This window comes from Carassius gibelio, chromosome A4, assembly GCF_023724105.1.
Source record: "Carassius gibelio isolate Cgi1373 ecotype wild population from Czech Republic chromosome A4, carGib1.2-hapl.c, whole genome shotgun sequence".
NCBI lineage: Eukaryota > Metazoa > Chordata > Actinopteri > Cypriniformes > Cyprinidae > Carassius > Carassius gibelio.
In genome coordinates, this window is record NC_068374.1 from 29794762 (window position 1) to 29821544 (window position 26783).

The 26783-nt window shown below is 37.3% G+C and overlaps 2 protein-coding genes, 1 long non-coding RNA gene and 1 pseudogene across 3 annotated transcripts in view; 3 read left to right on the plus strand and 1 right to left on the minus strand.

The window, feature by feature from the left end:
- Positions 1 to 8525, plus strand: part of LOC127971116 (scavenger receptor cysteine-rich type 1 protein M130-like) — a 40344-nt gene extending 31819 nt beyond the window's left edge. Inside the window, exons 9-11 of the mRNA XM_052573931.1 lie at positions 7099 to 7425; positions 7743 to 8073; positions 8274 to 8525. Coding sequence (XP_052429891.1) covers positions 7099 to 7425; positions 7743 to 8047 — 632 coding nt within the window. The 3' untranslated portion in view covers positions 8048 to 8073; positions 8274 to 8525. The remainder of the gene's footprint in view (positions 1 to 7098; positions 7426 to 7742; positions 8074 to 8273) is intronic.
- On the minus strand, positions 116 to 3841 carry LOC127976445 (uncharacterized). Its single transcript, XR_008157798.1, has 5 exons — positions 3774 to 3841; positions 2799 to 2886; positions 2260 to 2425; positions 1679 to 1758; positions 116 to 949 (listed from the first exon to the last, which is right to left on the minus strand). It is a non-coding gene; the product is annotated as an uncharacterized LOC127976445 (long non-coding RNA).
- LOC127976334 (scavenger receptor cysteine-rich type 1 protein M130-like) overlaps positions 6693 to 26783 on the plus strand; it is a 65116-nt pseudogene continuing 45025 nt past the window's right edge.
- The window catches only part of LOC127976399 (scavenger receptor cysteine-rich type 1 protein M130-like), a 226170-nt gene continuing 223977 nt past the window's right edge, over positions 24591 to 26783 (plus strand). The window contains exons 1-4 of the mRNA XM_052580796.1: positions 24591 to 24895; positions 25053 to 25204; positions 25530 to 25844; positions 26093 to 26419. Of these exons, the coding sequence (XP_052436756.1) occupies positions 24894 to 24895; positions 25053 to 25204; positions 25530 to 25844; positions 26093 to 26419 (796 nt within the window). The 5' untranslated portion in view covers positions 24591 to 24893. The remainder of the gene's footprint in view (positions 24896 to 25052; positions 25205 to 25529; positions 25845 to 26092; positions 26420 to 26783) is intronic.

A 26783-nucleotide genomic window follows, 5' to 3' on the forward strand; every position in this document is an offset into this window, starting at 1 on the left:
AAAAGCTGTCTCAAGAGAAGTCAAAAATGAAATAAGGAAAGCAAAAAGCCAATACAAGAATAAAATTGAAAATCAATATAATAGTGGGGATTTAAAGGCAGCCTGCACTCTTAAAAGAAATGGTTCTATTTAGAACCAAAAATGGTTCTATCACCCGCTTCATATATGGAACTCCAAAATGGTTCTATATAGAACCACTTTAATGGGTTCCATAAAAAGAACCCCAAATGGTTCTTTGAATCCAAGTTAGATGGTTCTATATAGAACCATTTAAGGGTTCTTTATTATTAAACAAGTTAAAATTATTATTGAATAAGAAAATATAAACAATCCAGAAAATTTAAAATGTTTCAATTTATTCAACTGTTTATACAAAAAATTTAGTGTCATTTAAAATTACACCTCTGTATACTCTGTGTTAGACAGCAAATTTCACATTTAAGATGTTTAATTACATTTAACCATTTAGTTTGAATTATTTCATTTAAGCATTTTCACTTTGCAATAAACATACATAAGCTTGTTTACGTACATATACAGTACTTCACTTTTACATATATCTCTGAAATGAGGAAAAACAAATCATTTTTTATATTTAACAGTGCAGATAAAAATCAATACATGAACAGTTAAAACAACTATTAAATAGCTCTACAATTTACACAAGTTGACTATACATTTTCAGTACAGGTATTGGTGTTCTTTTGCCGTGCTGTTGTCTAAGGTTAAGCATATATTTTTAAATAAAAGTCATTGTGTGCTTAATGTCAACCGGGTACTGCACATTGAAGAGAAAATTGACTGCAAATAGGCATTCCACAGCCTGTGTCATGTCAATGTCTGCCTCTCTTATGATGTTCACATTGTCCATTATTATGCTGACACTTTCAGCCTTGAGGGGATCAGGAGAGCCGTTAAACACTATGGTTGGTGTAGCACCTTTGGGTTCCTGTAAAACAAACATTTCACCTTTTGAGTGCTTTTCACCAATTAACAGAAGTCATCAAATAGACTTAAAAATTACCCCATAATTTACTTACCAAAAAAACAACCAATGTATATGACTGTTTCTCCAGTTTAACACAATCTGAGATATATTTAATAATAAAAAGCTTTGTAATGTGTTTGAATGTCAACATTACCACGTCAGTTCCACTTTGATTACTTTGAATCTCATCGGTTCTTTCGTTCTTTTAAATGAATAGTTCATGACACAACACAGATATGACAGCTAAAAACGTGACATGCAAGAACCAGCAAGGCTCATAATTATCGATGTAAAGCTGATGTGCCAACCCATTGGATGTTATTCCCTTATCTATACATAGTCTAATTATAGCAACCTATCTTGGCAAATGTAATCTCACTAACGTACCATTTGTACATACCATTTTGCTTTAGAAGACAAGTATTAAACCCTGGAGTTGTACAGATTTCTTTTATGATTTAAATTGGGGTGCCATTCAATGACATTGCAAAGCAGTGCAAACAGTACAAAGTTTATGACTAAGGAAGAGAGTGAGTAAATTATAGGGTAAATGTAATTTTTTTTTTAATTGTTACAAATTTGGCATAAGGGTGAGTAAACTGACTAATATTTTTATATTTCCATGAACAGTTCCTTTAATTCAAGTCAAGTGCATCAAATATTAATGAAACTACAGAAGACTATACTTACACTATCTACACAGTAGAGGAAGCTGGCGTTTTCTCTAAATAGTGCTGGCAATAAAATGAGTGCAGCATTACTAACGAGACCTACAAACAGATACAAATTATTGTATATTAGGTACAGAAATCAATTAAAGGGATAGTTTACCCAAAAATGAACATTCTGTCATCATTCACTCACTCTTGTCATTTTAAACCTATATAGCTTTCTTTCTTCAGCATGACACAAAAAAATTATTTTGAAGAATGTTGGTGACCGAACAATGCTGGTACTCATTCACTTCTATTATATAGACACCAAACCAATGGGCACCGTCGTTGTTTGGTTACCATCCTTCTTCAAAATATCTTCTACTGTGTTCTGAAGAAGAAAGCCATAAAGATTTGAAATGACAAGAGGTGAGTAAAGGATGACGATTTTTATTTGGGGGTTAACTGTTCCTTTAATATTTGCATTATTTTAATACATGTTTTCACTTATACAATTTATAGGAGATACAACCTTTACATTGACAATGCAAACAATGCAACTTTACACTGGGCATGGAACAGATAGGTTAGATGGGGAAAGATATATGGCGTAGTTACCTTCTGTGGTTTCCTCTGCTAGTCCAATGAGATTGGCGTAGTTTTTTTTTTTTTTTTTGACTTCCTTCTTTTGCACTCCTGATGATGTTTGGGGCCATTCCATTCTGAAACGTTTCCATGTTCTTCGCCAAGTCGGTTCAAACCTCATTGTCATTTCATGCAGAATCTTAAATACAAAACAACAGTACATGCTGTCTCAGTCCCAATAACACAGTTTTTAAATCAATTCCAAGCAAAGAATTTTAGTTGTTCTCTAGCAGATCATCTTCAGGAACCTCCTCCTCACTTTCATTGTTCTCTTCAAATAAAGTAGCCTTTTCAAATAGGGGATGATGCAAAACTTGTCTGTGCTTTCGATAGATATGGTTTCTGTAACTTGCAACAGTTTTATATCTTCTAAAACATCCCTCAATGTCACAGGTAAATCTAAAATCTGCTTGGTGGTTATGTTGCACTTGCAGGTGAGTTAGAAACTTTGTGAGTTGAAACTTCACAACATCACAAAATGAACATTTATAAATTTTCATCTGTAACGTTACCTCTGAAACTTTCTTTTGCATCAATGAGGTTTATAGTTTCAAGCCAGTGGCACGTGTCATCTACTGACCATTTATCAACCATGGTTATCTGGGGATTAAAAAAAAAACAAAGCATAAATAACACTTCGTAAACCAACTATGCATTAAACACACCTAACGTTAAACACACACGTAACATTTTTGGCTTTAGAATATTTGATTACTAAAATGTAACCTTGTGCTATCATCACTTTAATCCAGCGCATGCGTCACAGTAAACAAAAAAACCGCTGCACTGCAACTGTGTCTTTAAACAGTTTTAATAGCGACAGACCGGCCGGAAGTTTTGAACTGTAGCAGTGTCCACTTTTCTGCTGAGTTTAGCTCCAACCCTGATAAAACACACCTGAACAAGCTAATCAAGATCCTCGTTTGGTCTGGGTTGGAGTTAAAAAACGGCACGAAAGTATCTTGCGGGCCAAAGTTAAGAACTTCTAACGTTACACCTGTTAACATAGGCCTGGGGAAAATACTCACCGCAAAATGAGTAGGCCTATATGTGAAACTGCGACACACTTTCACATAATCATTCACCTCCGTCTTCCACCCGGCTGACTTTTATTTGAATCGGAGCCGTTTATTTGAACAACGAGCGCTCGCTTCATTGAAATGAACGTTAAAATTCACGCTTCTGACTCGAAGCTCGTCTAATTATAATACAGCTATCTTACTGTAGTTAACAATTCCATTAACATTAACAAGGAAATAAAGGAAGACTGTATCTTAATTAAATTAAAAACCGGAGCAAAATTAATTTAACAGGGCTAGAACCGATGGCTGACGAAGCCCTTCAGTGCTTCACGCCAGTGTTTTTGAGGTCAAATTTGCTTCTAGTATCAGTGTTTAACACAAGGGCTATTCTAACAAATATAAATATTAACTGTAATACAAAATATTTCGGTAAAATCATTTCAAAAATGTAAAAACTTAACTTACCTTAGTGTATGAACGAGCAGAAATGAAGGACTCCTCAGTTTGAAAAATTAACTGTCACTTGCCTCGACTCCTCTCGCGATTCATCTTCGCCCATCCACCAATAGGAATTCAAGGATGACGCAACGCATATATGCCACCGGGGAGGGGTCTTTTTATGATTATTTGTTTTTTAATGTTCCCTTAGGTAGATTAAAACAATCACAATATGGTAAACAAAATAAAGAAAACTCCTGGTTAGTTTGTTTTTCTTCACAAATTGATTCGTCAAAAAGGTAAACTATAATGTAAAGTAATATAATGTTCATGCTAATGTACAGCTCAAATCATACACTGAGTAGATATTAATCTTTTTGACTACAGCAGTCATTCTCATGGGTCTTGACTCAAAATGCTTTGTGAATGTGTTGAGTAAGGATAATTATAGTGTAATCTTTAGTTTACACTTCAGTCATAAAACATGAATAATAGAACCATTTTAATAAAAAAAAGGGTTCTTTGCATGCAAGGGTTCTAAATAGAACCATTTTTTTGGTAAAAGGTTCTATTGGCCAAGTACGGAACCCAAGGGTTCAATATAGAACCTTGAGGAACCCTTTTTTTTAAGAGTGTGGCAAGGCATTAAAACCATGGCAGCCATTAATCAGCCTGTGTGTAGAACAGGGCAACCAATAAAATTGAGTGGTATAGATGATGGGGATTTGCCAGATATTTTTAATACATTTTTCTGTAGGTTCGAAAGAGAGATGTGTAAGCCTCAGACAGGGATAAAAATACAACAGGAAAAAGTTACAACACTACTTAAAAGTATAAAAATAGGCAAGGCTCCCGGTCCTGACGCAATCTGTGGGCGTACACTCCATTATTGTGCTGAGGAGCTTAGTGAGGCTTTTACAGTTATCTTTTAAAAATGTGCTGATAGTGGGATATACCTGAATTATGGAAAACATCAACCGTAATACCCATCCCAAAAACAACATTTTCTAAAGACCTCAATGATTTTAGACCAATTGCATTAACTTCCCTGGTCATTAAATGTTTTGAAAAGAACTTGAAGGGCACAATCATCCCCCTAACTGTAGACAAATTAGATCCTCTACAGTTCACATATCAAGCGGGCAAGGGTGTAGAGGATGCAAAACTTTTTATTCTTGACAAGGTGTATAAACATCTTGAGAAACCTGCACCATATGTAAGAATTTTATTTGCTGACTTTAGATCAGCTTTTAATAAAATGCAGCCTCACATTCTGATTGAACGATTAGTGTCATATTTTAAGTTACCTGAGCAGATCCTATTACTCATCTTAAACTTTTTAACAAATAGAAGGCAGCAGGTCTATGTAAATGGAAATATGTCATCTGTTATCATATCAAACACAGGCTCTCCTCAGGTCTGTGTGCTCTCCCCCCTTCTTTTCATATTATACACTGACAACTGCAGGTCATCTTGGGAGAACATCTACTTAGTGAAGTTTTCAGATGACACAACCCTGTTGTCCCTTTTACAGGGCAACCAACCTGATCATAGCAGTGGCCTTGAGGAGTTTGCTAGATGGTGCGACGACAAACTCCTTGACTTAAATGTGTCAAAGACTAAAGAATTGATGATCGATTTTAGGAAGGTTAGTGACGAACCTAAACTGAGTGTAATACACAATGAAGGTGTTCAAGTGGTTCAAACATACAAGTATTTGGGCACAGTATTTGACTCACACTTGAATTTCAGGGAGAACACTGATAGCACTGATGAACTCCTTTGGGGTTTGTAAAATAATTTTATGGACATTCTATCAGGCATTCATTTAGAGTCTATTAACTTTTTCTTTCTTGGGTTGGTTTAATGGTTTAGCTGTGAAAGACAAAAAGAGTTTGAACGACATTGTTAAAGTATGCTCAAAAATTACTGGTACCCAATTAAATGATCTCTGTTCTCTCTGGAAAAAAAGATTGGTCCAAAAAGCAGATAGAATACTGTGCCAACCAGATCATGTGGTCAGGTATGGATTTGTGCTCATGCAGTCAGGTTGGCGTTATTATGTGCCAATACGGAAAACGAATCGGTATGCAAACTCATTCCTTCCCTCTCCTATAAGATTCTTGAATGAGAACTCATAACTACATAAATGGCTCTTGGATTCCACTGCTTTGTTCTGTCACTGGCAGGTGAATGTGTGTGTTGTGCTGTATATGCGTGTCAGGGTGTGATCATTGTATACATTTTTAACTTTATAATCCTTATATTATTGTGTGCTAATACCCTTATTGGATGGGTTGGCTGTAGAACTGAATTGCCCCTTTGGGGACTAATAAAGATATCTGAATCTTACACACAGTTGAGGACATTGTCCTGTCTAATTCTGGTAAGCTCCACAACTGCATGTCTAGCTCCGGTTAGAAGCGGGTGTCTGGAATGTGCTGCTTATGTGTACTTGTGTACAGTTGCTATACCATACATTGCGATTAATTTTCAATGTCACTGAGTTTATTTAATGCCTCGCTTATGCTGAGCGCCGTTCACAGTAACACGGCGTGAAGGCTAAAAATGTCTTTGATATAATGCCAAATGAATATATTTGGAATAGAAACCAATTTATTTATTTTTTTTATTTTTAATTTATTTACAGATTGTCTGAATAGCCCTCTGTTTGGATATGTGCCATATTTATAGCAAATATCTTTTTTTTCTGTGTGAAGTAAAGTTTTGGTAAGTGTCTGAAGTGAGCAGTCAGTCATCAGTGCTCGTATCTGCTGTGTTCAGGTTCAGGTTTTGATGCTGAATATAAGCTGCAGTGTTTCTGTATCAATCTGCTTTAAGTTTAGTGTGACTTTATCTCCACACTGACTTCTGACTGACACGAGTCTGTCCTCAGTGAAGTGTCTCTCACGCTGAAGGAGGAGTCCCGCTCATCAACGCTCACACTTTATTGATATATATGGAGAAAATAAAAATGCTGCTTTCTGATTTGTCCCTGATTGTGTTTGATGATTTCCTCTGTTGTGTCTAATAAGGTAACAGTGAGTGTCATTGGCAGCTGTGAGTCTCTCTCTCTCTCTTTAGGGGGCTGACATGAGCCAGTTTCTTCAGTGTGTTTGAGGGAGCAGAGGAGAAACTTGTGCTGTGTTCTGAACTGTCTGAGAGTATAGTGAAATGGAGAGCTATCTGGCATATATTTTTTTATTCTCATTTGTTTCACTCATTACAGCCAGTAAGTAAACACTCAGATTTAAGAGATAGCTACTGGAAAAAAAGAAACAAATAATATACAAAATCTCTTTTCAGTATTCTGAATTTTTATAAATTATTAAGCATAATTGTGAACTGACAGACAGTGTGAATGTGAGGTTGGTTGGTGGTCACAGTCGCTGTGCTGGTAGAGTGGAGGTGTTTCACAGAGGTCAGTGGGGAACAGTGTGTGATGATAGCTGGGATATGGCTGATGCTGCGGTGGTGTGTAGAGAGCTGGACTGTGGTACGGCTGTAATAGCAACACTTAATGCTCACTTTGGACAAGGATCAGGACCAATCTGGATGGATGATGTGGCCTTTAGTGGATCAGAGTCTACACTGAAGAACTGTAGATCAGGAAGTTGGGGTGTTAATGACTGTACTAATGGTGAAGATGCTGGAGTTATCTGCTCAGGTAAGCTGTTTCATACATCACTGTATAATAATAAAAAAAAAAAAACAGTGTGTTTGAGCGAGCAGAGGAGAAACTTTGGTGCTGAATTAATAATTTTTTTGGGGGCAAACAAAGGGATGGAAAGCTGTCTGACACTTATTTTATTGTCTTCAGTGGTTACATTTATCACTGCTAGTAAGTACATTCAGGGACAGATGAAATTAAAAAAAAAAGTAAACATTCTATATTGTGTTGATTTACATGTTATGCAGATACATGCTATTCTCATAACTTCTATATCGTTAATATTTTATTGTTGTATGCTTATTTTATGATGTATCCCTCGTGGACAGACCGTGTGAATGTGAGGCTGGTGAATGGTGACAGTCACTGTGCTGGACGAGTGGAGGTTCTTCATGATGGTCAGTGGGGAACAGTGTGTGATGATGACTGGGATATGACTGATGCTGCAGTGGTGTGTAGAGAGATGAGCTGTGGAGAGGCTTTACAAGCACCACAATATTCTTTCTTTGGACGAGGATCAGGAAAAATCTGGATGAATGAAGTGCAGTGTAAAGGATCAGAGTCTACACTGAAGGAATGTGGATCAAAAGGATGGGGTGAACGTAATACTGTGCTACTGTGGCCATCATAATTATGATGCTGGAGTCAGATGCTCAGGTAAGTGATTTCATGCAGCTCATTGTTTAATCACTTATCAAACTTTCTTCTCTTAACACAACATATGCAATATACAATAATTTTCAATCGAAAGATAGACTAAATCATTCACAGTTGTTTGTTTGTAACATTCACAGTAAGGCAGTTTCACTCACCATGACTCTAATTAAATTGTTTTCGTGTATTATGCAAATATGTAGAAACCATAAACTATGGACGATTTACAAGACTTGCTGATGGACCTCACCTGTGCTCCGGGAGGCTAGAGGTGCTTTATGGGAACACATGGTACACAGTGTGTGATGCTGCCTTTGACCAGAAGGATGCAGAGGTTGTGTGTAGAGAGCTGGACTGTGGGGCTCCTGTACAGGTGCTGGGAGCAGCTGCTTTTGGCAAAGGAGACGCTCAGATGTGGAAACAAGAGATTCAGTGCAGAGGAAATGAATCACTTATCCGATTGTGTCCAACTTCATATTGCACAGAGTGCTCTCAAGACAACAACATGGGACTGATATGTTCTGGTAAAATGTCCCTGTTTATCCTCCTGTCAGTACATAAATAAAAAAAAAAAAAAATTAATTGGTAAATATACCAAGATCCAATTGTTTTATCAACATTTCTAATGAGCATGTTATGCATTATGAATGGTAATACAACAACAGCAATAAAAATGAACAATCAGTTCTTCCCTCTAAACTAGTCTGTTATGTCTTGTTCAAATAAGTTTTCCTTTCCAATCCAGGTTACACTGATCTCAGACTGGTCAATGGTCCTGACATCTGTTCTGGCTGAATTGAATGTCAGTACTTCAGTAAATGGGGCACAGTGTGTGATGGATGCTGGGATATGAGAGCTGCCAGTGTCCTCTGTAGACAGCTGAATTGTGGGATTGCTGTGTCTGTTGTGGGATCAGACTGGTTTGGAGAAGGAAGTGGTGAAATCTGGGCTGATGTGTTTGATTGTGAGGGGAATGAAACAAAACTCTCAGAATGTTCCATCTCTTCATGGAGTCGAGCTGAATGTTCTCATAGACGAGATGTTGGAGTCATCTGCTCTAGTGAGTCCATTAACTGTGAGATTTACTAATATTATGCTTCTGAGAGACTCGACCTTGTACAATATACAATATTTTTTCCCTATACATGTACATTTCACACTTTAGATTAATGCTTGTGTCATTTAGGTTTTGAAATTAATTATTATAAAATATAATAATAATTATAAAGCATATTTATTATGCAAATGTTCCTCTGTGGTCCTTTACACATTTGTAGTATTTAATAAAACATGACATCATCTCCTCAGATTCCTCTCTGGCTCTTCATGACGGTCTGGTTCGGTTGTCTGGAGAGAGACAGTGTGAGGGGGAGGTGGAAGTTTTCTTCCATCAGGTCTGGAGGAGAGTTCTGCTGGACTCCTGGAGTCTCTCTGAATCCTCTGTGGTCTGCAGACAGCTGGGCTGTGGCTCTGTGCTGAACTTCTCCAGCTCCTCTTCATCCAGTCCTGAACACAGTCATGAGTGTGTGACGGGCTTCCAGTGCTCTGGGAGTGAAGCTCATCTGGGGAACTGCAGCTCTCCACAAACTCTCAACTGCAGCTCCACACAACAGCTGTCAATCACCTGCTTTGGTGAGAAGAACAACATCTGGACAGATTTTTCAGTTGTTTTTGATCAATAATGTTTTTCTGTCTCTGAATATCAGGTCGGGGGTCCATCAGGCTGGTGGGTTCTGGGGGAGACTGTGCAGGGAGGCTGGAGGTTTTTCACAGCGGCTCATGGGGGACAGTGTGTGATGACTCCTGGGATATTAAAGATGCTCATGTGGTGTGCAGACAGCTGCAGTGTGGAGTGGCCCTCAGTAACCAGTTTTAAAATCAAAGCAGGAATTGGAGGATCTGTTTGAGAAGCTGGATCACATTGAAAATCAGTTAAGGAGATCTAATCTACTAATTGATGGGATCGCGGAGGAAAAAGGCGAAACAATTAGTGGATTAGAAATGAAGATTCAACAAATGCTGTCTAATAACTTGGGTCTGGATAGTTCTACAATTGAGATGGAAAGGGTCCACCGGATTGGCCAATTCCATGAGAGAAGAAAGCCAAGAAAAATTGTTGTGAAGCTTCTTAGATTGAAAGACCGACAGCGCATCCTTTCCTCCACCAAGAAATTAAAGGGTACAAACATTTATATCAATGAAGACTTTTCTGATTTGGTGCAGCAACGGAGACGTGAACTGCTGCCAAAACTGAAAGAGGCAAGAGAGAAAGGTGAAAGAGCCAGCTTAAGGTATGATAAGCTTATAATTTGGCCAGCAAATGGACAAAAGCAAGCATCTGATTAACTGCTCATGACCTTTATTTAGATTCTTATCCTGATGGTTTTGTTTTGATGTTTTAATCTTATTAATATGTCAAATTTACTTTCAAACTTGCCTAAGAAAGGTTTAGTTTTAGCTCATTTGAACATTTGTAGTCTCAGAAATAAGGTTCATGAAATTTTAAACATCTGTTCCAATGGGATTCATGTATTGGCCTTATCAGAAACACACTTAGACCGCAGTTTTGATAATTCACAGCTAGCTGTTGAGGGGTACAGACTATTTAGAAAAGATAGAAATCAAAATGGTGGGGGTGTTGCATTCTATATTAGAGAAAATATTGCAGTCACTCCAAGGGAAGATTTGATGGGCAGCGATATTGAAATGATATGGTTACAGTTAAATATTCAGTTTAACAAACCCATTTTAGTGGGCTGCTGTTACCGACCTCCCAGTTCAAATATAGATTACTTGGAAAAGATATGTGATAACATTGAGAAGGCATCTGCTCAAACCAAAGATATCTTTCTTTTGGGGGATTTCAACATTGATTGGTTTTCAAAGAAGTGTTATTTACGTAGAAAGATGATTACTATAACTAATGCTTCTAACCTTAAGCAGATTGTTACACAACCCACAAGAATTTCTTTGAATGGTAAATTTAAATCAGCATGCATTGACCACATTTTTACCAATGTGTATGAGTTGTGTTCACATGTCATCTCAGTTGGAGTAGGATGCAGTGATCATAATTTAATCATCACAACAAAGAAAACTAAATTACCTAAATTTGGTGCAAGGATTGTCTATCGTAGGTCTTATAAAACATTCGATACTAATGCGTTTGTGGAAGATGTTGAGAGGTCCAGTTGGTCGGCGGTTTGTGACGAGGAGGATGTTAATGCTTCTTTATGTATTTTTATGGATAGGTTTGTGAAAATAGTTGACAAACATGCACCAATTAGAAAAAGGTCGATAAAAAGCAATAATGCTCCTTGGTTAGATGCAGAGCTAAAATCTATAATGAGGGAAAGGGATAATGCCAAAGCTGAAACTCTAAAATCTAAAAGTGATATGGATGAAAGGTATTATTGTAAGTTGAGAAATAAAGTGACAAAATTAAATAGATTAAAAAAGAAAATATATTTTAGCCAAAAGATTAGTAACTCATCAAATAATAGTAAGCAATTGTGGAAGGTTATAAATGAAATAATGTGTAAAAAACCAAAATGTAATAATATGTATTTGGAAACAGCAGCAGAAATAATCACTAAACCTTTAGATATAGCAAATCATTTGAATGACTTTTTTATAAAGAAAACTGCAAATTTAAGATCTAGTATGTTATCATACCCTAAGGATTCACCTTGTAGTAATGTGAAGAACATTATGAGGAATAAATCTTGTTCATTGACATTTTGTACAGTTAAAGAGGAAATTGTTGAAAAGATGTTGCTCTCTCTCCCGGAGGAAAAAACTGCAGGTATAGATCACTTGGATGGCAAAATATTTAAAACTGTTGCTAATATCTTATGCAAGCCTATCAGTCACATTTTTAATAGATCTGTGATAAGTGGGGTGTTTCCGGAAATTTGGAAGCAGTCTAAAATTATACCTTTAGTGAAAGATGATAGATTAGGTCTCACTGAATCAAATTGTAGACCAATTAACATTTTACCTATATTGAGCAAAATATTTGAAAAGTTACTTTTTAATCAAATGATGCAGTACTTTGTATCAAATAATTTGCTCTCCAATTCACAGCATGCTTATAAGCCAGGACACTCCACTAACACTGCATTGGTACAAATGGTAGACCAGTGGCTAACTTTTATGGATGACAAAAAGCTTGTGGGTGCTGTGCTGCTGGATTTCACAGCAGCTTTTGATGTTATTGACCATGACATTTTACTGTCTAAGCTTAAGTGCTATGGGTTTTCACATCAGTCTGTGTCCTTGATATGCAGTTATCTCTCTGGTAGAAGTCAGCGAGTATTTTTCAACGGGAGCTTTTTTTGATTGTAAACAGTTGTCATGTGGTATTCCTCAGGGCAGCTGTTTGGGTCCATTGTTGTTTTCTGTGTTTGTCAATGATTTGCCACATGCTGTTTCAAGAGCAGATGTTGTACTGTATGCAGATGATGCTACAATGTTTTATGCATCACCTACAATAACTGATATAAGTTGTACCTTGCAGAATGAACTTAATGCCATTACAAATTGGGTGAAACTTAATAAACTAGCTCTCAATATATCTAAAACTAAATGTATAGTCTTTGGTACTAAACGTATGCTTGGCAAGCCTTGCAACTTAAATCTAATTATTGATACATCTGTGGTAGAGCAGGTGAGTCAGACTAAACTCTTGGGTGTGAAGCTGGATAGTCAGCTCTCTTGGGCTGATCAGATTGACCACATTGTGTCTAAAATGGCCAAAGGCATTGCTTTTTCCCGGAGATGTTCAGTATATTGTCCACCATTAGTTATGAAAACAGTTGTCCAATCTTTAGTTCTGTCACATCTGGGGTACTGCCCAGTAATTTGGTCCAGTGCTGCACAGGGACATCTGAAAAAATTACAAATTATTCAGAACAGAGCCGCAAGAGTAGCCCTTGGTTGCTCTTTTCGCTCCAGTGTGGATAAAATGCATACCTGTTTGGGCTGGCTAAAGGTGGAGGACAAACTTAATATAAGTCTTCTCTGTTATATGCACAATGCTCTATTTAAAAGCAATCCAAAATCTTTTGTAGATAAATTGGTTTTTAGTGGGAATTGTCACGCACATGTTACGCGTCAGGTGAGCTCAGGTGTGTTAGTGGTTCCATCCGCAAGGTCCAATTGTATGACAAGAACAGTTTTAGTTAGATCGTCATCTGCTTGGAATAAATTGGACTTAAGAACAAGGCATATATCCAACATATGTAATTTTAAGAAGACTTTAAAACAGATTATTATTAATAGCATTACACCAGTTAATTTGTGACTGTTATATAGGTACTGACATTTTCAAATGTTGTATGTGTGTGAATGTGTATATGTGGATAAATGTATACATGTGGTTATGTTATATGTAAGTTATATGTATGTTATATTTGTGTATTTTTAATTGTACATACGTTTCAGCACATTTATGGGCCCCAGGAAGACTAGCAACCACATTGTGGAAGCTAATGGGGACCCAAATAAATAAACAAACAAATAAACAAATAAACCAGCCGGTACCAGCCTGGTTTGGTCCTGGTTCTGGACACATATGGCTGGATGAGGTGGAGTGTGAGGGAAATGAGATGACCCTGTGGAGCTGCTCTTCTCCAGGCTGGGTAAAACAAGACTGTTAGCACAAGGAGGATGTAGGAGTAGTGTGCTCAGGTAAACAGTACACTAGAGGAAATGCTCTCCATAAATGTTATTCTCCCCATCCCCCCACCCCCCCCCCGAACAAAAGGCTAATGCATGTTCCAAATGCTGATAACACATAGTGTCAGTAATATAATATTACGTAGGGCTTAATTTGTGCTGGAACAAGCCAGATCCGGCAGCTCGGATCCGCCTCCTTAGATGCCTATGAAAGACTTTCTTGCTGTGATATGTTTCATGCAAAATCTTCTATTATGAACGTGCTTGCCGCACAACTTCAGCGTGCAAAAGACGCAACATGTGAACGGCCCCTTAGGCTGCTGTCACAAGAACAAATGCACAGATCCAATACTGATAGGCCTACATGCGTTTTCTTTCTCAAAATGTTTAAATTCACCTAAGACAAAACCAAATGTTTACTAGGATACTCGCCAGGACGGCTATTTTTTAGTCATGCAGTTTTTTTTTTTTTTTTTATTGTTAATATAGGGGCGGTTCTAGAGGTGGGGCCACAGGGGCCCTGGTCCCTGCTGAAATCTGATTGGCCCCTAATTGGCCCCCGTTTCATCAATCGTCGACGAGAAAAGCAACCGGAGAATTCTTCACAAATGTTACACATGCAATTCCACCCCCAAACGATTGGCGGCACACGCGGCAGAAATGTGTCAATGCAACTTAAGGGAAGAAGCAGAGCTCTTGGCTTTATATTATATTTTCTTGAAATTTTGACTCTGAATGGCTTTGCCTTGAGCGATACCAGAACATTCTCTGACGTTATGCCAGTAGGCGGAAGAAAGAATCCGTCTATCTATCCAATTTGAAGACAATTCTTGGTGAGTCACAAATCTTTTTGTTGGTTGTCATTAAAATATGAGAGGATATTTAGCTGCTCCTCTCACTTATTTTAGGTTCGTTAACTAAATTGTGGAAGGAGCACTGGAAGCACTGTCGAAGTAAACCAATAAACTTGTTAACCCTTTGACACATACGATCACAGCGGTGTGATTAGAACTCTCAGTGCGTCATGTCATCAACTGCTGAATTTATATCCGCTTTCGAGCTTTGACTGGCGCTGAGCCAGATCGGATGCAAGCGCTGGTCATATTATCACAATTATTCAGTGTTTTCAAACATATAAAGCTTTAGGTTTAAGACATTTAAATACACATAAGTACTAGCAAAACCATACATTTATAGTTTGTAAAATACACGCTGGTGAATAAGGAAACGGCAATAATGATCCTTACAAATATAATCTGACTTCATGTTTTTATTGATATCATATAAAGATTGTGTAGGTTACTAAAGTTTACTCTGTCCTTCTCCGAGTTTACCGGATACCTACTTCAACGTGTTTCGGGCGGAGAGGATAAATGTGCGTGCAGCTCGGATTCAGCGCGAACCAACATGGCGGCGCCCATCACCCGGTATAGATCAACTAACACGGTCGATATAGAAGTGTTTAAGCTACCAAATATATTTACTTGCACATATTGCAGGATCGGAATATCAGATATTTCATAATATAGTGAGTATGTTTGCAAATATTTTGAATAAAACAGGACAAACGAAATAAAAGCGATCCATGGGTCACACAGATCTATTTTGGCTGTGTTGTGTCACATGGCAAGTACAACGCGTCGCCATGGAAACAAGAAGGCGGTGCATTCTTTACGTGGCTGGAGTATTGTTTTTTTCTACCCTTGTCGCCACTTTTCGCTCCCAAATACCCCAATGTCTATAATCAGGTCAGAATCAGGGTTTCTTTAATCGGAAAAAAGCACTGTGCAGAAATGGTGGCTTAGAGATCATTGCAAATCAGAACATCACAGAAGTGCTGTGTTTGCTTGGACACAGCTCAAAATTAGTCATTGAAATGTGTAAAATGTGATGCGTTGTGTTCTTTATGCACAGTATAAATAAATGAAAAAAAATAATAGTAAGTAGCTATTTTATTTATTTATTGATAAACTCAGTGCCGCAAAGATGAAGTTGCCGATCCTGACTCACCATCTCTTTATATGCGCGAATAGCAGCGAAAACCACAGACCATTAAAGGGGAAGTTCACCCAAAAATGAAAATTATGTCATTAATAACTCACCCTTATGCTGTTATGCTGTGCATGTATTACTCCGGGATATTGGTTTGTTTGAACTCAGAGGGAGTTGTCAGCCACATTAAAAAAAGTGAACAGCTTAAGTCATTTGTGGATTAATGCGTATAAGAGACGCGAATCGTTTAAAACGATTCAGTTCGATTTGGTGAACTGAATGATTCGTTCGCGAACCGGATATCCTGCTTTGATTTGAACTCTCTCTCACAGCAGACACGGAAGAGAAGACAATGCTGAATAAAGTCGTCGTTTTTGCTGTTTTTGGACCAAAATGTATTTTTGATGCTTCAAAAAATTCCAACGGACCCTCTGATGTCACATGGACTAGCTACTTTGATGATGTTTTTCTTACCTTTCTGGACATGGACAGTATACCGTACCATATGCTCATATTTTCTAATTCTAGGCAGAATAAATCTTTAGCATATAAATAAAAATTTATTTGTGAATTCAAACTTAAATATCTGGCATTCAGAAAATCATCAGATATGCCTGTGATTGGTTAAATTGCTCAACGCTGCAAAACACGCTGTAAATATGAACATTGACGCTCTCTAGAACACAAATACACACTGGAGCGAATATCTGATGGGGTCCTCGGATTCCTCGGGGCCCCAAGCTTATTGGTTAAGTCCGCCCCTGCTTTTGAGATGATTATTAAAAAAATTAATGAAAATATGAGAAATATCTCTCTCACTACTATAATGTATTTACATCATTCTGAGTGTAAGAATATAATATAGCAGCAGACAAAAAGTAAAGTGTATGTGCTGTGAAATGATCTCTACATGAAATAAATTATATTTCCAGCTGTGAATAAAAAAAAAAATGTTTTGTCTTGAAAAAAGTGAGAAGCTTCTTCGTGGTGACACAAGAACAAGACACTTGACTGCTCCTCTTTATAGTGTCTCTTCAAGCTGGAGGAGGAGTCGAGCTCATCAGCGCTCACACTGATATATATGGAGAAAATAAAAATGCCTCTGATTTGTCGCTGATTGTGTTTGATGATTTCCTCTGTTGAGTCTAATAAGGTAACAGTGAGTGTCATTGGCAGCTGTGAGTCTCTCTCTCTCTTTAGGGGGCTGACAGGAGCCAGTTTCTTCAGTGTGTTTGAGGGAGCAGAGGAGAAACTTGTGCTGACAGTCAAACAGACGTGTGACGAGTAGAAGAACATGTAGGGATGTCTGACACTTGTTTTACTCTCCACTATAATCACTCTAACCACATCTTGTAAGTACACAAATTGACTTTAAAGAGTTTAACTTAAATGTGTGTTGAAATGAGCCGTTTATATGATGACCTCAAATCCTGAACAGATGCCTGTGTAATATCTAGAAAAAAATATCTTGTTAACACTAATCATTAATTAAGAATTACATTTTATGAATGATTTGATCTTTTACATGCAATTAGTTTAATTTCAGATTATTTGTAATTTTTCTCGTATTGCATTATTTTGAATTAGTCAGTTTGAATTTATTAAATTTTCTGTATCTTGATTTAGCTGTATTCTGCTTATGATTCTGTTCTACTGCTACTGTGGTTAAATCTTTCTGTCTCTTTCATGTACAGATTTCAACACTGTTTGGTTGGTTGGTAATGATAGTCCCTGCAGCGGTAGAGTGGAGGTTCATCATGATGGTCAGTGGGGAACAGTTTGTGATGATGACTGGGATATGACTGATGCTGAAGTGGTGTGTAGAGACTACAGAGGCTCTGCATGGTGCTCATTTTGGATGAGGATCAGGACAAATCTGAATGGATAATGTGGCCTGTCGCAGATCAGAATCCACACTGAAGGACTGTAGATCATTAGAATGAGGTGTTCATGCTGGCTGTGGTCATGATGAAGATGCTGTAGTCATTTGCTCAGGTGAGCTGCTTCATACATCACCCTGTTAATGCATCACTGATCAGACTTTCATCCACATCTTATATGAAGTTTAAAATAATTGCAATTTGTTTTTTGTAGATTAATTGATTATTAGCATATTTTAGGGTCTAAACTACTCACTTTCATCCTTTTGAAAAAATATGGAAGGTCAAGACTTTTTGCTGGGTCTCACTTGTTTTCTGGGAGAGTGGACAATATATTTTGGAGGACGATGGGGTTCAGTGTGTGACGCTGCCTTTGACCAGCAGGATGCAGAGGTTGTGTGTAGAGAGCTGGACTGTGGGGCTCCTGTACAGGTGCTGGGAGCAGCTGCTTTTGGCAAAGGAGATGCTCAGATGTGGACACGAGATTCAGTGCAGAGGAAATGAATCACACATTCAACACTGTCCATCATCAAACTCAGATAAAATAAACTGCACCCGAAAATGATGTCAGACTTATATGTTCTGTTACAATTTTTTATCTATTTATGTAAATCTAATTGTTACATTTACAAAAAATTAATTGTTTGATCAGTACCACCATTATAAGCTTTGGGTGACTGTATTAAACAGAAAGAACATGACAATTACTGAGATTATCTCTGTTCTCTTACTAAGAATCTCAATAAACTCTGTTCTTTCTGTGTGAGGTCTTGTTAGAATGCTTGGTTGAGTGCAACACATGAAGAAGTGCTGCTGTAGCCTCAAGTTTTCGCTAGTTATTACACATGCACCTGAATAATCATGGAAATATGTATGTCACAATTATGAAAACCTATTTATAATAAATTGCTGACAGAACAATACAGGACAATTTTGTAATCTGCAGAATTTACATTTCAATTATAGGACCACAGTGTTTCCCATACATTGAGTGCATGTGTTTTTATATCACTGTATTTCTGAAGGAAACCGACTGTCTTCAGAAAAATGGCGTTTTCATTTAATCTTGCATGTAATGTCTGATAAAGGAATTTCTTTCTTTTTTCGAGTGGAGCACTGCTTTATGTACAGCACTTACTGGGGAAACCCATAGACAGTAAAAGAAATGAACACAGCGACCCCATTGGATTCAACAGAGACAAATGAAGTCAATTAGAAGCACGCACTTCCTGGGGGTCGAGCGTACTGCACAGACTTAAACTGAGCTTGATGACGTAGATGTCACGTGAGCAACCTGTCTGACAATTGTAAGTCTTCTAATAGCTGTGGCAGGAGAAATTTTATATATCCCCCCAAATCTTGCAGACGTAGTTGAACAATTTTGTCCCGTTGCTTTTATGGACTCTCTATGGGCTTCTCTCTTGACTTCATGCCTCCACGTTTCCCCGATTGCCTCATTGACCGTAAAAGATTGTCTGCGAACTTCTCCTGTCCATACGGTAATTTCTCTACTGTGCGACAGAGTTGCAGGTTATGACGCAATAGTTAGCCTATTTTTACAAAAACTGCTTCTATGGGGCCATAATGTAAGATACAAGGTAATTGGACCTTTTATACATTTTCGTGTTTCTTTAGAAATAATTAATGGACAAACGGAGTCTTTAAATGATTCAGATGTAAAGTTATTCTCTGTCTCCAAAATGAATGGGAGTCAATGGAATGCTAACAGCAGGTGGGGGTCCGCTAGCAAAAAAATGCCCCCCTGGGGAAACCTTGATCTCCATTACTCCAACAGCACCTCCTGCTGGCAGAGAATGAGTTTGGATATAAATGCAGCATGGGAAACATTGGACTATGGTAAAAATAAATTCAACTGTATAACAGTTTCACTGTAATTCATTTTATAATGTTAGATTTAAAAGACAATAAAAATAAAACATTTGTGTCTTAATCCGGCTCACAATTATATGTCAATATTGATGCCATTCTTAACTTAACCGGAGCAGACAGAGACACTTGCTGCTTTGGCAAGGGGCGGGGCAGAACTGAAACACTGTCTAAACTGTTCACCAATCACAACCCACTAGGACAGCTAACCAATCACATTTCGTTTTTCTGAAGTGGTACCAGGATGGGGAGAAAGGTATTGTAATAATGTAATTTATGTAAAAAAAAAAAAAAAACATTTTTCGAACCACCAAGCATTTGACCATGTTCTCGTACACCACCAAAACAAATTCAAGACATTGTAAAAGAGCATAATAGGCCCCCTTTAATTAAAAGGGGTTCCTTTGTGATTTTTTTTTTAAAGCTGTCATTTTTTTTCTTCCTTTTGTTGTTGTTGCTGATATGTTTCCCCAATGTAAATGAGAACATTTTCAACTATAACCTTGTCTTGCTGCACCGCTGGATCAAGAGTCTACCGATCCGGTCCAAGGCATTAGAAAGTGGTTTTTGCTTGTGGTCACATGCTTCATTATTAAGATGTCATCATTTTTAGACCAAGCTCTCAAGGGATAACAGGTGATATGCAGAGCTACGTTTTTTTCCATCCCTTTCCATGTTTACCTGAGTATTAGACATTTGATCTTTGTAAGTCACTTAAGGGAAAAGGGATCCTTTAAATGAAAGTGTTTTATAAACTGATGTGACATGTTTTTCTGTCATTCTTGATCAGAGGGAGTTCAGGAGGAGTATGATGATGTGATGAGTGTCAGTGAAGATGTGAAAAATCTGTTGGGTAAGTTATTATAACCCTCTTGTTGTCATTATATTAATATCTTTATTTATAATTTAACTTTTAAATTGTTTTTCTTTTTTATATTCTTTTAATTAAAATATTTGACATGGTTTGAGATTTTGTTTTTAATAGCAGTTTATGATTATGTGGAGGAGAAGTCAAATAAAGAAGTTGGGCATTTGACTCAGTTATAAGATCCCCTGCCTCAGTTCAACAAATATGAACAAAGTTTGAGTGATTTTGTTATGTTGAGGCCCCCCCGTGTCCCATTTTGTATTGAAATCTTTTTAATTTTGCCTTCATGGAATTTTGTTGTACTTTTTTCTTTGTTTGTTTTCGTTTTTCTGGGTCTTGTTTATGTCAATAAAAAACATTTCAGACATTTGTTTATTTCAGTAAGCGTGAGATTCTATAACTACCCTGTGGCTTTTGCCTTCGGAACCCCGTTGCATGTATCTGCATTTCATCACCAGACAATCACAAGACATGATTTATTTAACTGTTTTTAGTCTCATTTTATTTCCCTGCTTGTGCTGATTTAACAGTTTCACTTCCTTTGTTACTTATTTATAACGAAGCCCCTCACAATAAAGATTGTGCCTTTGTCATTATCGGTCCCTGGAACCAGCTTCTATGCCTCACTGCTCGACTGCTCAACTCGATCAGATATTCTTAGACAATTTATTCGAACAGCTGGGGGCTCGTTTGTGAGAGGGGGGACTCTCCTTGTGAACCAGGAAAAAAAACAGAGAGCGAGAAGGCAAAGTGTGCCGGAGATCAGAGGAGGACCTACAATAAAAGGCGTGAGTGTTTTCAGATATTTATGGACTGAATACACGGCTTAACCTTGTTGGATCCTGTATCTCATAAAAAGAAGAGGTTGGTTTAATAACTAGATTGTTAGTGTGGCCTCTCCATTGTGGTTACACTTTGCCTGGCAACAGTTATGTCACTTGGAACCTTAAACGAGGTGATACTAAAAAAAGAACCAGGCCCCAAGTACTGTACCCAGTGGAAACCCCCCCAAAAGGTAACTGTACAAGCCGTACTGTGCCGTACCATGCAGTGGAAAAGCGCCATAAGTTGATAATTATTAACATGGAGAGTGATTGGTTAATCACTAGTCATTATTGACATTTTGGTTTCATTGTTGTTACACTTTGGCTGGCATAATTTGATAATTATTAAAGCTGCAGTCCATAACTTTTTTGGTAAAAATATTTTTTTATCCAAAATCACTTTTTAAGCAAGTACATAATAAGCCAATGTTCAAAACTATCGCCTTACTTTAGCTCAATTCACAGTGTTAAGTTTGTAATTAAGTTTTCTTATTTAAATTGTAGAGTTAGGTTTTTGCGGGAAATTTGAGTATGGGGCAGCGTCTTTACATCACATCTGTAAACGTAAAGAAGTTGTCCCGGCTAGTATGCTGTATCACACGTGAGGATGCTGCAGGTGACAGATTGTTTAAACCCCTTTTTCATAGCAGCTAGAATAAATGGCAGATTATAATCCTGAAAGGCTGAAACGACAGTCATAAGTGATTGGAGATTCACATGTAGTCAAAACCAAAATAATTAATACTAAGAAGTTGCTACAGGAAAAACAGTATGCGACCAGTGCTTAAGTAACCAACTGTTACTTGTAAAATTCTCCAGTGAAAACGTTCATATTTATACTTTCAACAGGGCCGTAGCTGGGGTCAGCGGGGCCCCGCTGAAGGTGGTACCAGTGGGCCCTGTTTGAAATTGTTTAATTTATATGTTCATTCTAATTATTTATTTGTGCTAATTGCACAATGTTTAAGTTGTTTCATGTTTGTAGGTGTACAGGTACAGAAAACAAATAATTAAATATAGTCTTCATAGTCTGCATAGTCTTCACTGTAAAAATAAATGAACTGTCAACCCAAAATGTATTCAGACAATATTTCTTACATTATCACAGTTTATTTGCTCTAGTTTATAAAATGGTAATAAAATATGATAAGAAATCAGAGTTGAACTGTCGGAAACAAATTAATCTTGATAATATCAGATAACTTTGATAGAAAGATAACAATCAACCCAAACTTCAGACAACTGTTAGTATGGCAATATTTACACAACTATCAATACTTTGTTGAACAATTACCAAGCAATGCTTAATTCCGTTCAGACTGTGGTGTGAAAAGGTTGCATTAGCAATTAAAGAAAAAAAAACACATATAAGCAAAACATGAGGTCAAAGTGTCGGAATAATTTTTTCCCCTTTTTTTTCTATCAATTTTACTAGTTGTCCACTGTATGAAGTTTTTTTTGGGTATAATATGTCGCAGTTCGCTTTATTTTGCTATACTCATTTACCTAAATTAATTATAGTGTCCTGCACCTACTATTAAAACTTTTTTTTTTTATAATATATGGCGTCTGAATCATTTTTGGTTTGACTGTGCACTCATTCTTGTTAAAACTAAGGAGTAATTCAGTCAAGAGCAGTGAGTGATTTTCTCTCTTTCATTTTCTTGGATTAACATTACAGCTGCCAGTAGCTAAATTAGGCGCGGTCACTTTAAGAGACAATGATTACATCCAAAATAAAACACATCAGATTTTTTTCTCAACTGTTTGCTTTCACTTAAGACATAACCAACAGTTTTTTCGAACATACTTTCCAAGACGGGTATGTTGACATATTTTGTATGTATTTGTCGGCACAAGAGCAAAAAGAGGCAAATTCTGTGTTCAAGTGTTTTGAGACGCCTTTCTCTGCTTGAGCACTAAAAGCCAGAACACCACCTATGGACTGCAGCTTTAACGTGGAGAGTGATTGGATATACAGTACTGATCACACTGTATTTTTGATCATGGGAGCATGTAAAATCCTATTATAGTTAAAGGCTTTATGCTATTTAGGAAATTAATCCCAATTGTTACTGCATGTTGATATGTTGACTATAAAAGGTGTTCTAGTGGATGACCCGAACACGGTTTGTGCGAAAGCCTAACAAGGTTTGGCAAAGTTCAAAATTAGAAAACACACCATAAAAGAAGGTCATTTTGGGGGCGATTAGGACGAAATGTCTTGTGAAAATCATATATAGGACCATCACCTATTGTTACCATACGATACATGCACTACAATTGAGGTTGGGCGATTGAGTACAGAAGAATTTTGTGCACATTAATTATTAAATCCCAAAAAGTGGAAGATGGGGGATTTGGTATCGAGACCACTAGCCACGGAAATGGCAGTCGACTTTATGTACAGACATAATCAGGGAATTTATGCTGGCACATATGTTAGCAATCTGGCTGGATGGTCAGAGCAAATGAAACCGCAAACTGAAAAACCATATCCAAGAGAGGGTTCATTCACAGAGGAAGGCATGAAATTGGCTAAAAGTTGACTGGTGGGGTGACCCACAATGGAATTATAAATATATGACCAAAAGTTACTATGTGTGGCAGGAAATGAAAAAAGTCTGAAATCAGGGTCCAGAAATGAAACAAGTTGCTGCTTATGTATCAAGACAAAATTGCCCCACAATAGGAAAACCACCACCATAGTACATGTCTGAACCCTCTGCACCATCCATGGTGAAACTGTTAAGTCAAAAAATACACATAACTAGTCCATACACTGAGGCATGCGGTCAGTTACCTGACAACAAGACTGAACTGTAAAATTGATCTCAAAATGCAATGGAATGGGTAAGAGCTGGAAATAACATCAATGTTAGACCATTAAAAATGTCTGAGATGGAAACAATATGCAAAAGTTTACCTTCCCCTCAACATCCTGGTAAATTCTTAACTATTCTGCAAACACATACTAAATATGCTTTATTTTTCTGGTGCAGATTACAGGGCAGTTCTGTTAAGAACATTGTTCTTAACACTGTTAAGAAGTAACTGATGCAATTTTAAACACTGAGTGTCCGACACGGAGTCATGATAATGATAAAACAACAGGCTCAGGCACGGCTGCAATTGCCCACTAACACGTTTTGGAGAAGCCTGAAAATCATTACATTTTCTTCCAAGAACCAAGCAAAAGATTCAAGAATCTGCTTCAGACATGTGTGCTTCAAAAAGGCATGGATTGAAGAGTGTAAACTCCTATTCAATAATGAAATGCTTTGTTCATAAATACCTTCATGAATAACATGCAAGCTAAACGAGCACAACTGATCAGAATTAAAACAACAAATTGATATGATATGGATGCATTAAGTAAGCGAGTTAGGGAACTAGATTAATCTGGTGGTTTCATAGTGAACACTGAGAATGCTATGTTTACAGGGTAGAGATCTCAGCAAAAATTTCATGACCAAAATGCAGAAGTGAAACAATTATTTGGACCAACAACCAAGATCAAAAATAGTGTCTTATCACTGTGGAAAAAAGGGACATGTGATTGCCGGGCACAAAGGGCAGATAGGAAACCATGTGGTGTGCAGGCACAATGGCAAGAAAACAGGAAGCAGCAATCAGGCTCCACATATCCTACTACATAGCACACTAAGCAAGAATAGGAATGCCTACAGAGTGATGTCGGTTCTGATTTATCTATGATGACCCTCACTTTCTCAAATAATAAAAATGCCTCTGATTTGTCACTGATTGTATTTGATGATTTCCTCTGTTGTGTCTAATAAGGTAACAGTGAGTGTCATTGGCAGCTGTGAGTCTCTCTCTCTCTCTCTTTAGGGGGCTGACAGGAGCCAGTTTCTTCAGTGTGTTTGAGGGAGCAGAAGAGAAACTTGTGCTGACAGTCAAACAGACGTGTGACGAGCAGAAGATGATGGAGGGATGTCTGACACTCGTTTTACTCTTCACTATATTCACTCTAACCACATCTGGTGAGTACACAAATGGACAGTATAGTTTTATTTAAATGTGTGTGTAAATGAGCAGTTAATCTGTGATGGCCTCAAATCACTAGAAAGTGAGACCTGTGTAATATCTAGAAAATAAGATCTTGTAACACTAATCATCAATTAAGAAATTTCATTTTATGAATGATTTAATGATAAGACTATTTGTATTTTTCTTTTTCTTGTACAGCATTAGTTTAAGCATACATTTCTGTATCTTGATTTTGTATTGTATGTATTGTATTCTATTGTATGTAGGCTGTTCTACTGCTACTGTGGTTATATTTATTTCTGTCTCTTTCATGTACAGATTTGGAGACTGTTAGGTTGGTTGGAGGTAACAGTCCCTGCAGTGGTCGAGTGGAGGTTCATCATAATGGTCAGTGGGGAACAGTGTGTGGTGATAACTGGGATCTGACTGATGCTGAAGTGGTGTGTAGAGAGATGAGCTGTGGAGAGGTTTTAAATGCAGTGTATGGGGCTTACTTTGGACAAGGATCAGGACCAATCTTGATGAATCAAGTGGCCTGTAGTGGATCAGAGTCAACTCTGAAAGACTGTAGATCAAGGGGATGGGGTGTTCATGACTGTGATCATCGATATGATGCTGGAGTCATTTGCTCAGGTGAGCTGCTACATCACCCTGTTTATGCAGCACTGATCAGACTTACATTCATAAACATCACTTTTGCAAATTAAACTAATTTGATTCCAAAGCATTTCATGAACAATTAATTAATAATAAATATATTTTATGGTCTAAACCTACTACTTTAATCAATTTATCTCTTTTTATTATCTTGATGTTGATTTGTATGTCTTTATCATAATCATAGAGACAGATTGTCTTTTGTGTTGTGTAAATTTAATCAGAAACTATAAACTATGGACGATTTACAAGACTTGCTGATGGACCTCACCTGTGCTCTGGGAGGTTAGAGATCCTTCATAATCAGACGTGGATGTCAGTGTGTGACGCTGTCTTTGACCAGCAGGATGCAGAGGTTGTGTGTAGAGAGCTGGACTGTGGGGCTCCTGTACAGGTGCTGGGAGCAGCTGCTTTTGGCAAAGGAGACACTCAGATGTGGACACAAGAGATTCAGTGTAGAGGAGATGAATCACACATTCGACGCTGTCCATCATCAAACTCGATTAAAACAAACTGCACCCATGAAAATGATGTCGGACTGATATGTTCTGGTAAATAATATAATATAATATATAATTATGATATATTATGTAATTATTAAATAATGTTCCTGTAGCTCAATTGGTAGAGCAAAGTTAAGGGTTCGAATCCCTTGAGAACACGTGATAGGTAAAAATTGATAGCCTGAATGCACTGTAAGTCGCTTTGGATAAAAGCGTCTGCTATATGCATACATTTAATTATATGTTTAACCTATTTATTTTAACAAATCCAATTATTACATTTACTAAAATTAAATTTTTTGAGTAGTACCATCATTATAAGCTATGAGTGACTGTATTAAACAGAACTAAGAACATAAAAATTACTCAGATTATCTCTGTTCTCTTATTTAAAATCTCAGTAAACTCTGTG